The following is a 17,500-nucleotide window of genomic DNA, read 5'->3' as shown; positions in this document are numbered from 1 at the left end:
CCGTAGAGCTGTACGAGTTACCTGCGGTGCTTCATATCATGCTGCTGTACCACTCCTTCTTGCTTCTCTTCAAATAAAACACCTTGAATATCGATACATTTATCAATTTCTTACGTTTACGTTTATTTGTCATATTGTTCAGCCTGCATCATGCTTACGCAGTCTTTTCCCTTTGCCCACCTCTAAGCGGTCAACTCGTGGAACTACAACAAACAATTTGTCAATTTGCTTGTATAAATCCATGGTAGGGTACAATTCCTTTTCCTCCAGAGCATCCCTTATGTGGAATGCCCTCCCTGCTCACTTGAAAGGAAGTGAGGACATTAGATCATTTTCTACAGAACTTTTGCACGCTCTAAATGACGACAAATTGACTATATCCCTATACCCCCTCCTTTTTGAAAATGCATTTCACCAATAAAATAAGGCTTGGAATTTTTTAAACATGAATATCGACGGACTTCCCCCTTCTGTTCATGCATTGCCCTGCTCTAGTAATGGTTCATGAATCCGCCCAGTCCACATTCCTTCTCCGTTTCTCTCTAGTAATGGTTCATGAATCCGCCCAGTCCACATTCCTTCTCCGTTTCTTTCCGTTTTTCTTTCCTTTCAGTTGCATCTTCCTCTCTGCTCTGTTTTATAGTTCTCTTTTCGTTCGTCCCTCTTGATATTTGTACTTTGTACTGTTGAGGCAACGAACTGAAATAATAAAAACCAAACCAACCAACCAACCAATTTTTTTAGTTTAGACCCAACCCCTCCCTCCCTCCCCCTCAGAACGTAAAAAAAAGTTTGACATATGCATGCATAATACAACAAAAGTTGCAAGTGTGCTACTGATGATGGGCATGCACATGTGTCAATGTTTTCTGAAGCGAAATTGGTCAACCCCCTCCCACCCCATAACGAAATTATTTCGTTTTGTGAAAAAAGTTCGATAATTATGGACGACCCCTAAATCAATAATTTATATACATTCAATAATGTGTTACGAGAACAAAACAAAGTGCTAAAATAGAATGAGGGAAGGTGAGACAATAGAAGTAAAGTGAGAGCTAAGTGCAACAGGGGTGAGGAACTAATTGCAACGCTAGAACTGTGTAGTGAGACAAACAATCATGCTGTGCACCTACGAAAACAGCAACTACATGTTTCTTCTGCTTATGTAGTATCCCTGCCCGACCAATACGGAAGCAGTACGGAACTAAGGCCAAGTAAAAAAAAAAGCTAGATGATCGTCCCCGTCCGCCCCAGTTTTTGTCAGCGCCCCAAGAAATATTTTATTTTTTAAATCGTGAGTTTTTGCCGAAATCGTTGGTTTTTTACCGATCGCGGATGCAGGAAACATGTGCACGCTTTGTTTAATACTTTCTTTACTATATGGACTACATACTACTAGTATTATCACAACGTCAGTATCGATCTGCTGAAGAAAGAAAAAGAAAAAAAGAAAAAAAAAGAAAAAAAGAGAAAAAAACCTTGATGTTGTTGTGTACACTGTGTGCATGAGAGGGTAAAAAGTAAAAAAATAAAAATAAAATCCTCCCGCCCTCCCCGATTTTTCCAAAAAAAGGACGATCATCTAGTAATTTTTTTTACTCGGCCTTAGGGCCTGGTCAGACTGCGGCAAATTTTGGTTGCCTGACGAAAACAGAACAGCGTCCAGAATTTGAATCGCGATCACACTACACATGTGGGGGAGAGTGAAAATTCAAACTTCATTTCGAGCGTCAAGTGGTAATCTCCACGAACGACGTCAAATTCCTTCACCTTGGGGATCGCCAACACCTTCAGTGCAATCCTTGCAACCATCCGTATGAGTTTTGTTGTTGTCCGTGGCCAATTAGCTCCTCGATATCGAGATGAAAAAATCAGTGATTATCAGCGTCAATGGCATATCAGCGTCAAATCCTGTTTGGAGCGGAAAAGCGTGGTCCGTTCTTGCTTTTTTTTGGAGCGTCAACTCTCGCTTTTGCCGCTCTGGCGGCAAGTTACTATGGAGATTCGGATTATAATCCTAGGATTATTTCGATTTTGCCGCAGTCTGACCAGGCCCTAATACGGAGCTTTCCTGATGTATATTTAGTGTATCTCCGTATGTAAGCGTACGGCGTCTGCTGCATAAAAGCGGCTGCGCATTTCTGTTTTGAAAAAGATGAGATTTTGATAATAACGAGCTATTCAACCTCCAGGTGTGCACCGGAGAGAAAGTCAGTTATTTTGCCGCTTCTTCTTTCACTAATAATTATATCTCAGGTGTGTACCTGAAAGAAGTAGAATAAAAGTAATTCTTGTTGATTTCACCTCGCCTACCACTCGGCTACCCATTACATTGGTGGCAGCGGTGTAGTTTTAAATAAAACAACGTGATTCGACCCCAGACCCCCATGGCTCAACCCGCTGCAGCTCCCTGCGACGAATCATGATGAGAATCATGTTTCTTGCCTTCCTGGGCTTGACCCTGCTTATTAGCTTGCAGCACAGTCAGGGTGCTAGCGTGGATCACCCTTCTCTTCGCACGGCACACACTGGAGACTCCAATGGCGATTCCAAGCGACCCGCCACCGACATGTATACTACCGGTGGTGATAGCGAAGCTGATGAGGACGACGACATGCAGGCTGCTGACCAAGACAAGGAGGGTATTCCCCAAGACCAGCAGCGTTTGATTTTCGCCGGCACGCAGTTGGCAGACGGCCGAACCCTGAGTGACTACAACGTTCAGCAGGAGTCCACTATTCACTTGGTACTTCGTCTCCGTGGTGGGATGCAGATTTTCGTCAACACTCTTCCTGGCTAGACCATCACTCTTTACGTCGCGCAAAGCGATGTTCTCGACAATGTGAAGACCACGATTCAAGACGAGGAGGGAGGTCATTTGTCTGACGCCGAGCTAGCCGCACTGAGTGACCGGCTCAACCAAGATGAAGATAAAACCTGGCTTACCCTCCGCCGTAGCTCCAGCCGCCGCCGTGGTTACTAACGCTGATTCCAGGTATGGCATTTTCTTTCCTGTCTTCCTTCAGTCTCCCTGTTCTTTTCAGTCTTCCTTTATGCGAGTGTGTGAATCCAGTATAGTTTGGTAGGCGTCTGATCATGGTGAGCCACGGCTTACCCAGCTAACGTGGGACAATGTGTGTGACAACGCCCCTTATAGTTATAGTGTATTCAGTTCGGTTTTTGAACTGCGATGTTCCTGGCGGGTTGTGCCAGCGTTGTGCAGCAAGAGTGCTGTAGTTTTTCAGGTCCTATTTGGAGGACAGTTCTTTCCCCTTTTTACCCCGAGAGATCGTGTGAACCTGGTGTGCTTCTACTTTATGATTTGTTATCAGTTCATTTCTTCTGTCTACTCTAAACGTTATCATTTCCGATATATTATTTGCCATCTTCCGGTTGAAGCTGTGTTCGTAACTCTTCACTAATTTTTTGAAAATCACGAGGGCGTGATTATCTGTAGGAAGGGAGGGTGTAGTATCCCTGCCCGACCAATACGGAAGCAGTACGGAACTAATACGGAGCTTTCCTGATGTATATTTAGTGTATCTCCGTATGTAAGCGTACGGCGTCTGCTGCATAAAAGCGGCTGCGCATTTCTGTTTTGAAAAAGATGAGATTTTGATAATAACGAGCTATTCAACCTCCAGGTGTGCACCGGAGAGAAAGTCAGTTATTTTGCCGCTTCTTCTTTCACTAATAATTATATCTCAGGTGTGTACCTGAAAGAAGTAGAATAAAAGTAATTCTTGTTGATTTCACCTCGCCTACCACTCGGCTACCCATTACACTTACAACTTGAAGATCAGCCTTATGCAAACGAATACAAACAGCCTCAAGTACTTTCAACTGACTAGCGTACCGTGCACGACAAAGAACAGAAAAACTAAAATCATCATACACCTGCAGACACTTAGGGTGAGACAACAGATGAAGAAAAACGGCAGACTTCTTACGATCACAATCACCATCCGATTCCTCGTCTCCACCAACCGCAACCTCGTCCCCCGTCTCATCTTCCAACTCGTCCTCAGTGTCGTCCTCCGTGTCATTCTCCTCATCAACACCGGTCGGTCCCAGGCTCGCTTCACGTTGCTGAACCTCTGTTCGTTGACTCCTCCTTTGATCTTGATGGTAATTTGTTACCATTGTTGTTGTTGTCATTGTTGTTGTTCCTGTTGTTGGAAGATGAGACGGGGAAAACGGCGGGGCACAAGTTATGCGTTAGAGTCCACCAACTAAACAAGGTTTTGAACAGTCAGACGTGCACAATCTAGCACAAAACTGACAAGGAGTACTGAGACATTCCACGGCAAGGAAGTCAGCTTGAGCACTGCTCGACAGCGCTAACCAGCGGCCTTCTTACCACATCCACAGCAGTAGCGCGACATTCTCTCGAACCCAGTTGGGCAGAGCTTCCGGGCAGTGCTGGCGCGAAGCTCTACAACCGTGTTCAACGGTTCTGGTGGCAGCCAAAATCCTGACGACTACGAGCGCTGCACAACTACCTGGGAAACAGAGGCAAGGAACAAAACTACTACTACGGCGGCTATTAACTACGCCTCCAGCCCAGCCTGATGCTGGGCTGGGGCCAGTAGGGGAGTCGAAGAGCTAAGCTCGCGGAGCTTCAAAACCTGCTTCCGCACTCGACTCGACAGTGCATCTCTTTTAATAATAACAAGAGTACATAACCCTGGGTTATGTACTCTTGATAATAATAATATTAGTAATACCTTTATTAGGATGACCCAAAGGCTGACCGCCTATCGAAGGCACCGTTCACAACTGTACAGTCCCAGGTAGTTGTGCAGCGCTCGTAGTCGTCAGGATTTTGGCTGCCACCAGAACCGTTGAACACGGTTGTAGAGCTTCGCGCCAGCACTGCCCAGAGAGCTCTGCCCAGAGAGCTCTGCCCAACTGGGTTCGAGAGAATGTCGCGGCTCGCACACCGTGGCACTATGCCGGAAATTTGAGTTTTTCCGGCCTGGAAAGCCTGTCAGTGAGGCGCAAGAACTTGTAAATCATGTCCTGAGGGCCAGCATAGTGGCAGGAGTGTGCGGTCAAAATTTCACTGAAATCCACTGATAAACACCAAAGTTACGGTCAATTGAATGCCATATGAAATTTATGGGTAGGCTGCCCCCTTAAGGTGGCAGACTACCCAAAAATTCGCTGAAAAATCGAATTTGTAAATTCATATTGAGTGCTACGTCAGTTGAAAGAGCGTGAATAGCTGCAAATTCTCTGAAAATTGTGTCCCGATCTGACCGGCCGTTCAAGAGTTATGGCCGAAAATGTGCCCTTGCAAGGAAAGATTTTTTTGTTGCACGCTGTCATTTGTTGGCAGCACTGTATTTGAATGTGAGCAGACCGTGCGCAACTTGTCGTATCATGGAAACACGTGAAAGTGTGCAGAATTTTGCTAAGTCCAAAAAATCAGGTTTTTGAGCCACGTATTGGGCTGCACGGCGGCGGGCAAAGCCCGCCGCCGTGCAGCAGGACTTTTGCCAGCATCCTCGTGACGTTGCAGATACATGTATGTGGCTTGATTATTGTAGTTGACGTTGATTTAGTGACTTTGGCAAGTTTGAGTCGTGTCAAGAAGTCAGGTAGGATTCAGTACTAGGCAGTAGTGAAACGTGAGTGGTAGTCTTTGCCGGTTTCTGAGGGTATCCTGGATTTGGTGTGCAGCGCTGTGGAAATGGCTTGCTGTGGACGTCCCAGCACTGGATGTTGTATCAAAGGTACGACCTCGTAGCACGTGCTAAACCTAAAAAAATTCAAAAATTGACTTGGGTCTGTGGGAGTGTGTGCGAGAACGCCCACTCGTTCCGTTGTGACAGATTCCAGGGCCTCGTTGAGGGGCCCTACCCCATCACCCATGGCTGCTTCTGGACTTGTTCTAGGTTTGAGTTCCGCGCACGAACAGAATGAGCACGAAAATGTGAAAAAATTGTAAATGCATTTGTTTGGCTCCTGGGTGGCTCGCACACCGTGGCACTATGCCGGCAATTTGAGTTTTTCCGGCCTGGAAAGCCTGTCAGTGAGGCGCAAGAACTTTTAAATCATGTCCTGAGGGCCAGCATAGTGGCAGGAGTGTGTGGTCAAAATTTCACTCAAATCCACTGATAAACACCAAAGTTACGGTCAATTGAATGCCATATGAACCATATGAAATTTATGGGTAGGCTGCCCCCTTTTAAAAAGGGTTAAGAACACCAAATTAGTGTATAATTATAACTGCTCCGTGGCAGACTTCCGCTTCATATTGCATCCTGTCGATGATCCTGATGATGGCAATTTGCCGAAACGTTGCAAAATTAATGATTCTGTAAAATTAAATGAGTTGTGAATTTGCAGTGCCCAGGGAATGAGCATGTGTGCTCACCAATTCTCTTCGAGTTATGAAGCTGCAGGATGCCTCACCGGCCGCTAAAAATAAACAAGCGAGAAAAATGACAAGTGCATGCAACTGAGTGCTATCCGCATGCATCCAGCAGGTCAAGGACCTCATTTGTTTGGTATGGTATTGATTTGGTATTGATTTATTTGAATTCGGTATCTCAACAGTACATTGTACAACTTGGGAAGATCCGAATGACATAGATACATAAACATAAAAGTGGAGTAGGTGCTACAGCGGATCATTTTATCGCAGATTGTGGGACTAAACTAATACCAGTATGCAAGTACACAAGAAATAAAAGCTGAATAAATACGACTGCATGACATTGGAGACAATTTTGTACAACTCTCTGATGAACTAGTATACTATTAAATAATATTGAACCTCAGAACATGAACGTTGAACCGCACTGGGACCCCTCTGCGCTGCCCTGGGAACTGCATACTCGCATGCACAGCGGAAACTGAATCAAACTTCACAAAACGGGTTTTTCTCGGTGCTTCCCTCCCCCTCAAAACGAACATGCACATGTTTATGCAGGGATCGATATATTTTTTTAACCTTGTGAAATGTGACCAACACCGACTCCAAGTTCACCGTACACCTAGGTTTACATTGCCATGGTCGCACAACTTTGGGCCGCGGCTATATTCGGATAATGAGCCAGTATTAATAAAATGTAAAAAAAAGAGAAGAAACTCGCTCTCATGTGTTTCTTCTCTTTTAATAATAATAACAATACCTTTATTAGGATGACCCAAAGGCTGACCGCCTATCGAAGGCACCGTTCACAACTGTACAGTCGTCCCTCTTTAATCCAGCACTTTATAAACCAGCACCCTCGATAAACCAGCACAATTTTCAGTAGCCCAAATGTCCTCTTCATGCACATTGCAGCAGTAAATCCGATTTGTTAATCCAGCACCCTCCCTAATCCAGCAGATTTCCGTGGCACAAATGGTGCCGGATTATAGAGGGACCACTGTATTGATATTTTTTCTCTTGATAATTTCTCTCATAGCTGGCAAATAGTACAGTATAATAATTATTATTATTCTCTTGGTGAGCCGCTTTCCATGTTTACAATAATATTATTCTCTTGTCCGTGGGGAATTCTGGAGCAAAGGCCTGCGTTTGAAAGGTAAATTTACTACGTACTAAAGATATAGAAAGACTCAGAAGGATAAGAAGTCTATTAGAAAAGTTATAAGAGTTAAGCCCATTGAGCCAAGTGGGAAATGTTCAGGATGCCCTGGACAGAGAGAGAGAGAGAGAGAGAGAGAGAGAGAGAGAGAGTGTGTGTGAGAGAGAGAGAGTGAGTTAGTGAGAGTGTGTGTGTGTGTGTGTGTGTGTTTTTCAGCCTCCTCGGGCAGTAGAGAAATCCGTACTCTGCTCATCTTGCAACCGGGCTTTCTCTCGTCCTCAAGACAAGGCACGGCACAAGTGTTTGGCTGAGCGCCAACTGCCCGTCCACCAACAGCGTGGTTCAGCACAGTGCGTCAGTTGCTGCCGATGGTTCCGTAGTAAGGGTGGGCTTGCAGTTCATCGCTGCCAGCCTGCACTCCCTGATCATGCAGATACCATGGATACGGCATTGACGGCGTCTCTCGCTAGTTGCTGCTTTCAGCATTGTCAACGCTGCAATCGCTGCTTCAAGTCCCGGGCTGGTTTTAACCGCCATAACTGCAACCGTGGAAAACGTCTTGCTGCAGCCGATAGGGAATCACTGCCGCTGATCTGCATTCATTGCCCGAAGCGTTTCCGACGACAGCAAGATTTGACGAGGCACCAGAAGTCCTGCCAATGACGGTGCCCTCCAAACTCTGGCCCCCTCCGGGGGTGACATTGCCCAATGGGCAGTCATGCTATAGTAGTAGTAGTAGTAGTAGTAGTAGTAGTAGTAGTAGTAGTAGTAGTGTGTGTGTGTGTGTGTGTGTGTGTGTGTGTGTGTGTGTGTGTGTGTGTGTGTGTGTGTGTGTGTGTGTGTGTGTGTGTGTGTGTGTGTGTGTGTGTGTGTGTGTGTGTGTGTGTGTGTGTGTGTGTGGGAATAGAATATTTGCCGAGAGGAAGCAGATTTGTTAGTTCCTGGTTTTCTCTTTGTTGGCCTCCTCCACGGGGCGGCCCTGGCCTTCTGGTCAGGGTCATCCCTGGGTATTGACTGGCAGTAGGCTTTTCATGCCTTGCAGCCGGTTTCGTGCGCGGGCGGAAGGACATTCAGTGAGCTGACGACCAGGGCGAGTAATTTGTTGCCGTCACCGTCTTCTTGCGTCCTTTCCGCATCCTCCGCAGTGGTGTGGCGAGCCCTCAGATCAACCCCAGCCAAGAACAATGCAGTGGCGTTCGGCAGAGCAAGTGGACTCCTGGATGAGAAAGGAAACAGGTCAAACTCGCAGAAATTTCTTCCTGCGCGGTGTATCGCTGGAATCGTGAATTTGTCCTTGGCCGTGTTGTTTGGACCTGAATGGCCAGTCGTCGTGCGGCGATGGTGTAGTGTTATTAGCTTGCTGTACACACTCCTCGTCGCTCGTGAAAGTACGTGTTGTGGAGCCCTTGTGGGACGTTTGGTGCCCACCCTCCAACTCAAGATTGTGTTTTCCTGATTCACGAAGGCCGAAGCAGCACGCGTACAGACGTTTGTGGAACAGAACATCATGTTCACATTTATTTTTTTATATTGTTCCTTTTTCAGTCGTTGCATTAAGTTTTATAGTGGACCTGCAGCAGACTGTTCATCTGCTTTGTGATATTTCTTTCCTCTGTTGGTGAGTTCTTTTCCATCAATATGGCAGCTTGTTTTGTTTAGTTGTTTTGTTTGCTAGAGTTTATCGGGTGTTACTGGCCGTCGTGAGTTCCCTTTGGGAACGGACACGATAATTTACTTTTTTGTTTGTTTTGATTTCCTTTTTTTCAATTCATTCTGCTGTACTTCCTGTTTTGTTTTGCGCCACTGCCCCTCACCTTGCGCTCAGTTCTCTGAGTGGAGGGCGGCGTGACCCCACTGGGGTAGCTGATTGATAGTAGTAGTAGTAGTAGTAGTAGTAGTAGTAGTAGTAGTAGTAGTGTGTGTGTGTGTGTGTGTGTGTGTGTGTGTGTGTGTGTGTGTGTGTGTGTGTGTGTGTGTGTGTGTGTGTGTATGTGTGTGTGTGTGTGTGCGTGAGAAAGAGAGAGACACAGAGAGACAGAGGGGGGGGGGGAGAGGGAGAGATAGAGAGAGAGAAATAGTGTGTGTGTGCGTGCGTATGTGTGCGCTCACGCGCTTAGCAGGTCATCCAGCCACCAGGGATGCGTTGCTGGTCCCCCTGGCCTTGGTCCCGTGGCCAACCAACCGGTTGGACAGTAAATGCCAAGCACGCAGAGCCATCGCCACAAGACGCTGTCCATCGGCACGTGGCCAGAAACTGCCAGTAAACACACGACACACACGCACGAACCGTGCACGAAAGCGTCCTTCAAACGGCCACCTCGTCCTCGTCGAGTGCAATCGCTGCACCCTCGTCGTCACCGTCGTCGTGTGGCAGAACGTTTTGCTCTGCGTCTAGAGTGGACTGACGCCGCCTGGCAACCGCCGCCGCCCTCGCCGTCGTGCCGCGCTCGCTTGACGCCGGCGTTCTTCCCTCGCACCCCATCCGCGTGGCGGCGGTGGTGGTCTCCACGCTGGCTGGTAGTCTTCGCGACACCGGGATGGTGAGCAGTGTGATCAGCGCGGCCACCCAGAACGTCAGGTGGTAGTTGAGCGGCAGCGACAGCCCGCTGTCTGTGCTCCAGGCAAACAGGATGGAGATGAGCGGACCCACGCTGCGAGCCACCGCCGCCGACATCTGACCCAGACTGGTCACGCGCGCCCGTACCTGTGTCCACAACAACAACACCACAAGCAAAAACACACACACACATGCACACACACACCCCACACACACGCACACACACACACACACACACACACACACACACACACATGAGACCTCAGGTCGGCAGAGCCATCAATGCCCCCCCCCCCCCCCCCCGCCATCACTGTTGCGTCTCGGTGCAGCCCCATGCACGGTAGTTGTTACGTTTGTGCTAGTCTCAGTACCATTGTCTGTCTGTATTATTTTCGACTTGGGTATGTGAACATAGTAAAAAAAAGAAAGAAAAAAAGAAGAAAGGATACAAGGAAAACGGCGGGGCACAAATTATGGGTTAGAGTCCACCAACTAAACCAGGTTTTGAACAGTCAGACGTGCACAATCTAGCACAAAACTGACAAGGAGTACTGAGACATTCCACGGCAAGGAAGTCAGCTTGAGCACTGCTCGACAGCGCTAACCAGCGGCCTTCCAACTTGGAAGGTTCATGGATAGCAGTAGAGAGGTTTTGCAGAGCGAACGTTCGCAGTGCTTTTCGCGTTCCGGCTTGCGAAAACAAACAGAACGGCATTATAGCTCACTGTATGACGGTGGAACATGCTACCTTCCACTGTTCGCACTTGTACAGACTACTAGTACCGCTCATTTATTCGCTCATGCTTAACCTTCCTAGGGGCTCCCGTAAGAAGACCATAGGTCTGTGGGAAACACCCTCGTAAAATAAAAGTTAAAAATAATAATATGGAGGAAATACGGTACTACTATGGGGAACTCCGCGTGACCAGTGTAACAGCCGATGATGGGAGTTTTCGCTATCGGCGAACCCCATAGAAAGGGTATTAGGCGTTGCACACTCTTGGGCGGCGGGGGGGGGGGGGGGTTATTATAGCCTTGGTAGTATGTACAGCGCACGCGTGCCGCCCCCGTCAACCGACAAACATACTAGTTTCCATTACTAGGAGATTATGGGTATAAAAGAGGTAGGATTGGAGTCGCCTTGATCTACCTCATTCCAACTCCATCAAACTCCGTCTTTCGCTCAAGATGTTTATGACTTGTATCAGCTGCCTAAAGACCAAGAGTGGTCTTCGCTCCTTAGTAGATCACTTGAAGTGCAAGGGGCATTGGAAGAAGGTGGAGGCCGTTTCTCAGCCTATACACAAGTGTTCATGGTAAGAGATTGGAGTCACCTTGATCTACCTCATTCAAACTCCATCAACCTCCGTATTTCATTCAAGATGATTAGAAGCTGGTCATGCAGTGGAAAGACCATGACTGGTCTCCGTCCACCCGTGGCCCATATTATGTCCAAGGGACATAGTAACGCGGATTCGTGTGCGAGTTGGTACAATCGACATCAGTGAGGATGGATTCGTCTCGAAATTACCCGAGTTGACTGTTGACACGATGGAGGTGCAAAGGAGGTCGTCGACCGACAGTTCGATTGCTGACTGGGCGGAACCGTTGGTGCACATCAGAGCGTCCGATAACTCCACCTCGTACTGCGTGTCGTGCAAGAGGTCACGGGTTAATCCATCCTCACACGTATTCGAAGAGTAAACTTTGCAGTCTCTCATCTGATACCAGCTTGATGAAATTATGACGACAAGAACTGAATTGTATAATGAAAATACTACCTTACTCCTCCATTCCATTGCGATCTTCAGTGTTCGTTCCATTATTATTATTCAGAATTTCTCTGTTATGATATGTATCATATCTGTCAAGAACTGACCTTTGTGACGTGTGTGAGCATGACCATTTTTCGAAAAATTGCATGGGGAGGTGGAACGTGGGGTGGGTGGGTCACGGAAAAAACACCAACATCTTCATTATGACACCATATCCAGCAATGTATCCACTTTTTATACCCACTTCCATCCGGCGCAATTATCAGGTACAACTATTGGGGTACAATCATGATGACATTGGCATACCCCTCCACCATCTCCAACACCTGAAAAAATCATTTTATTACGCAAAAAACAGGGTGCCCGGTTTTACCCCAAAAATGGGGTACTATCAATAGTAACCCATTTTTTCGGGCTGGGGCATGTACCTACCACAGAACCGGCCGACACGTACTACTAATGTTTGCACGGAATTTGTGTTTTGCATGATTATACAGTCAACTTCGCTTATAACGACACTCGGCGGGGCATCAGAAAAGTGTCCTTATTCGCGAAGTGTCGTTATACCCGAAGTCTCATTGTATGTATACCAGTTGGATGGGACTTTGCTCTGGGCATGGAAATTCTGTCGTTATTCGCGAAGTGTCGTTATATCCGCAGTCGTTATTAGCCAAGTTGACTGTATATATTCGCTCCAACAAACGAAAGTACGCGTGCAATCTCGCTTGTTTGAGAAGTGGTCTTCATCCGATTATTCGTTTGTTGCGAGTGGCGGCACCCTGAGTCACTACCGGAGACGAGAGCTCTTTGACTAAGTTAACCATGGCTGGAGACCCACAGACAAACGGGTTGGCTTGTGCTGTAATCTGGCGCATCAACACCTGAAATTTAAAAGAATGCATCATCATCATTGATGTAACCAACTCTGAGCAGTGAGAAGACGTGCAGGCAGGAGATTGGAGATGGTTCCGGAGATAAAGCAACACGCCAAATCTATGGGAAAGCTAGCACCCACGGACCAAGCCAAGAGCAGAGATCAAGCATAAAATGAGGATTGAGGGTGGCTCACCGTGCACCACCGGTCCGCGATGAGCGAAAATTACTGCGAACGTTTGTTTCGCGTTTCCTGCAACTTCCGGTCCGCGATGAGCGAAAATTACTGCGTTTCCTGCAACTTCCGCGTTCAAAACTGCGAACGTTCGCACGAAGTTTCGCTTCTTGTGACATCAAACGAAAATTCGCGCAAACATTCGCTCTGCAAAACCTCTCTGGTGATAATTCCAAAAGAGGGGAGGCAAGCGCCATCAAACCGAACACAAGCTACATTCCAAAGCAGAGTGGAATGCTGGCTTGGTACGATAACGGGACGGTAAGACAATACGGTCTAACCACAACTCTACGACGCAAAGCAACAACCACCCAACGTGGGAGGTTCAATTTTATCAAGGATAAGAAGTGAAAGGGAAGCTTCGCGAGGACGAATTGTAATGAACCGAATGCCGATATCCTGCCGTACTGCACTTGGTTAAAAGACCATGAAGTATGATGGACAAATTAACTACCGGTACTATAACATGTATACATGTAGGATCACACGACGATCGTTTCACAGTACTGTAGGATATCGGCATTCCGTTCGTTACAATTCGTCCTCGCCAAGCTTCCCTTCCACTTCTTATCCTTGATCAAATTGAGCCTCCCAAGCTGGGTGGTTGTTGCTTGGTAGAACATGTAGTTTTAGGTGTTCTAACATTTCGATATCAGGGACCTGCCAGGTTTCAGGTGTAATGTAGAATTACTTGTAGGTGACCAGCCTACCCTTCATATACAGTGCACACTAAAAAATAAAAAATAAAATAAAAAGTAAATTATCGTGTCCGTTCCCGAAGGGAACTCATGAAGGCTGCTAACACCCGGTAAACCCTAGCGGCAGATGCAGTGCCTAACGGTGGGGGTGAGTGGATAAGTCTCACAACCACTGGCACAAGTGCCGAGAATGACCCCATTAGCTGCATCCATGTACCCCTTGTGCCTGGCCACAAGTTCCCAGTTGACTGTGGGTAGCAGCACGGCTGGAAAAACCCGCTCTCACACTCTAGCACATTTTAGGCAAAATCTACATGTAGGTGCCTGGTTTATCTACGAATAATGACAAGAAAACGTTCTGGAATACTGTAATTTCGCAAAGTTTCAGTGTACTTATATTTTCGCCGAAGGTACTTTCGGTGCGTCTTTTTCAGACCTAAAATTTCAATACACCGAACAAACACTAACACACATAATCCAATAGGGAACTGCTTCTCTGTACCTAAATTTTCTGTTCACTTAACCTGGCCTTTTGCCCTCATACCGAAAATATTGAGCACCAAAAATTTCTGAAATTAGAGCACTGAATTCGTTGCTATGGTTGTGATATGCCGGCGCCCAGTGCACTACAACTCCCGAAATCTTTTCACAGGGACAGCGTGAACAAGGCGAAGAGTGTATGGGAAACAGTGCTCCTGGCTACAACCATGAAACCAGACGCCTTGTTCGCGCTGTCACCGTGAAAACATGTTACGTATCAGGCAAGGCTTGCATTCATATACAAAAATCGGCTTCTTTTCGAGTCATGCTTTTATACGCTCTCTCTCTCTCTCTCTCTCTCTCTCTCTCTCTCTCTCTCTCTCTCTCTCTCTCTCTCTCTCTCTCTCTCTCTCTCTCTCTCTCTCTCTCTCTCTCTCTCTCTCTCTCTCTCTCTCTCTCTCTCTCTCTCTCTCTCTCTCTCTCTCTCTCCTCTCTCTCTCTCTCTCTCTCCTCTCTCTCTCTCTCTCTCTCTCTCTCTCTCTCTCTCTCTCTCTCTCTCTCTCTCTCTCTCTCTCTCTCTCTCTCTCTCTCTCTCTCTCTCTCTCTCTCTCTCTCTCTCTCTCTCTCTTTTTCTCTCTCTCTCTGTCTCTCTCTCTCTCTCTCTTTTTTCTCTCTCTCTCTCTCTCTCTCTCTCTCTCTCTCTCTCTCTCTCTCTCTCTCTCTCTCTCTCTCTCTCTCTCTCTCTCTCTCTCTCTCTCTCTCTCTCGCTCTCTCTCTCTCTCTCTCTCTCTCTCTCTCTCTCTCTCTCTCTCTCTCTCTCTCTCTCTCTCTCTCTCTCTCTCTCTCTCTTCTTCTTCCCCCCCCCCCATCTCCCGATAATTATTAGCCCTCGTTTTCTTTCGACGCGTTTGCTGTGCAGTGAAGCCGAGACCCTAGGTCGGTGGAGCACATCAGACCCCGTCACCACGTCCACGATTCATGCCTGCGATGCTGCACCGCTGCTTTGCATGTCATGATTGGAAGCTGTGGCCTTAGTAAAAAAAAAATAAAAAAATACGCGACACTACGATATATTTATTATACCGTAGTGTCGCATATAATTATAAAAGCATGACTCGAATAGAAGCCGATTTTTTGAAGCGCGCCGTGACACAGAAGCACGATTTGAATAGAAGCCGCTCTGTGCAAAGACACGAGCACGTACTTGCACAGTTCATACGTGGCGGTATGCACTGCACAGTGACACTGCACTGATGAGGTTGACGTAGAAGCTGGGTTTGAACCCCGGCTTATACGGCCGTAAGCACCTGCTTTTATACGCGACATTACGGTAACGCCCGAAATCTAGCGCTGTGGCCCAGTGTAGGGGAAGTCGGCTGATAAAAATTACACAGTGCACCGTCCGGGAGACAGGCATGATGCACTCACACAGGGACATTCACAACTTTGCACGTGTACAAACACGTAGGCGCAAACACACACACACACACACACACACACACGGAGGCTGCACACGAGCACTCACCGATGCGTCGCACGAGTTGTTGATGAACACGTTTGTGCACGTGAACGCCATGATCATGGAGAGGAAGACGGGCAGTCGCATCAGCAGCACCGTCGGCCAAACCCACCAGTCGAGGCACGCCAGGTACCGGAACTCACTGACGCGCTGGTCGAGCGGAATGAGCTCGATCTGATCCTGCGATACGCGCCCCGCACTGGTCTAGAGTTACTGTCGTGTAGTTCCACAGCAGCTCTGCGGATGAATTGTCGAAGGCGCGACGATGCATGGGCAGTGCAGTGGACGGTGATGACAGCGTCGTGTTCAGCGAGCTCCAGACGCGGGTCCGTGCTGTGTAGCAATGCTCGGGCGCGCCACCGCTGAAGTTGTAATATTTCGACTCCGCGTAGTCGTCGTACGCTCCCCAGCCGTCGTGGCGTTCGGCAACGTCTGATTGGCGAGCGCCGCAGCAGCGGGTTGTCGCGGCAACGGGTCCTGAGAGCCGACGATGCTCGACAGCCAGGGCGTGAGGAAGCAGCCGAGGGCAAACACGGCGATGGCACCCTGGTGCAGTCGCCGATAGCCGAAGCGCTTGGCCAGGCGAGGGTAGAGGAACATCTGCGAGCCGAGCTGGAAGACGGCGATGGCCGAGTTGAAGACACCGATCTCGGACGTGTTGAAGCACAGGCCGCCGTGGGAGTAGTTGTTGACGAGCAGCAGCGGCAGCGTCTCCGACACCATCATGTCCGTCAGTGCCAGGATGACGAATGAGGAGACGGCCAGGCGGATGGTGCGCACGCTCAGCAAGCGCAGGATGCGCGCGTACATGCGCAGTACCCGGCAGCACCCGCCTTTGCCACCGTTGCCGCCACTCCGAAGAGCGGATGATGAGTCATCCAGCAAGACAGCGACATCATCAGTACCAAAGTCGTCATTCCCTGGCTCGGGGAGATTACGGTAGCTGCGACGGCCGTGGCCAATGCGGTGTTGGATGCGAGCGGCAATGCTCCTTTGCCTGTGCCGACCTTCTCGTTTCCCCGCGTGGTCCTGCCCGGTGATAATCTTGGTTTGCACGGTTGTCGTTGTTGCCAATGATGTTGGGTCATCTCTCGCACTTTTAGATGATGCAACCATCGTCACCACCAGGGGCGATTCGGTTTTGTCTCGATGCGGTCGGCCATTATGTTTCCGTGGTGACGATGCCACCTCTCTCAACTGCACCTGCTCGCCGTTACCAGTGGCTTCACCAGCACCACAGTCACCCAGTGTGGCCACGGCAGCTGCTGCAAATGATGAGTCATTGATGACATCATCACCGTCACCTATGGCGTCGTCGGCACTGCTGGGCGCGGGCGAGTGCGGCGCGTGTTTCTCCACCGACGGCAGCGTCTCCTTGAGGAAGAGCAGCGACATGACGAAGCTGACCAGGTTGACGAGGACCACGATGAGGCAGGGCAGCAGGTACGGGTGCGAGCGCCAGAACTCTGTGTCCATGCTAGCGTACTTGGCCGACGGCTTGTAGAGCAAGCCGCTGAGGCCGGGACCTAGCAGTTTAGCCACGCCATTCGAGAAGCCGATCAGCGCAAACATGCGCGCCCGCGTGCTCTCGGTGGACAGCTCGCCGAGCAGGGTCTTGGTGACGGCCATTGTACTGGCCACCGCGCCCCAGCAGAGGCGTGCCATCACCGCCCACGCAAACGACCGGCTCAGGCCGAACAAGATGACGAAGACGGAGGAGGCGATCGGCGACATGATCATGATGGGGCGACGGCCATAGCGATCCGCCAACGTGCCCCACACCGCACTGCCTATCAAGTCACCCACTTGAGAAAGCACT

General features: G+C 48.6%; 1 protein-coding gene across 1 annotated transcript; it reads right to left on the bottom strand.

Annotated features, from left to right (window-relative positions):
* Positions 1-9,806: 9,806 nt before the first annotated feature.
* On the bottom strand, positions 9,807-15,926 carry LOC135812723 (uncharacterized). Its single transcript, XM_065325984.1, has 2 exons — positions 15,688-15,926; positions 9,807-10,248 (listed from the first exon to the last, which is right to left on the bottom strand). The coding sequence occupies exons 1-2, from the start codon at positions 15,766-15,768 to the stop codon at positions 9,850-9,852; spliced, it is 480 nt and encodes a 159-aa protein (XP_065182056.1). The 5' UTR covers positions 15,769-15,926; the 3' UTR covers positions 9,807-9,849.
* Positions 15,927-17,500: the final 1,574 nt, after the last annotated feature.

Source organism: Sycon ciliatum, chromosome 3, assembly GCF_964019385.1.
Source record: "Sycon ciliatum chromosome 3, ocSycCili1.1, whole genome shotgun sequence".
NCBI lineage: Eukaryota > Metazoa > Porifera > Calcarea > Leucosolenida > Sycettidae > Sycon > Sycon ciliatum.
This window is presented reverse-complemented; position numbering and strand designations above follow the sequence as displayed.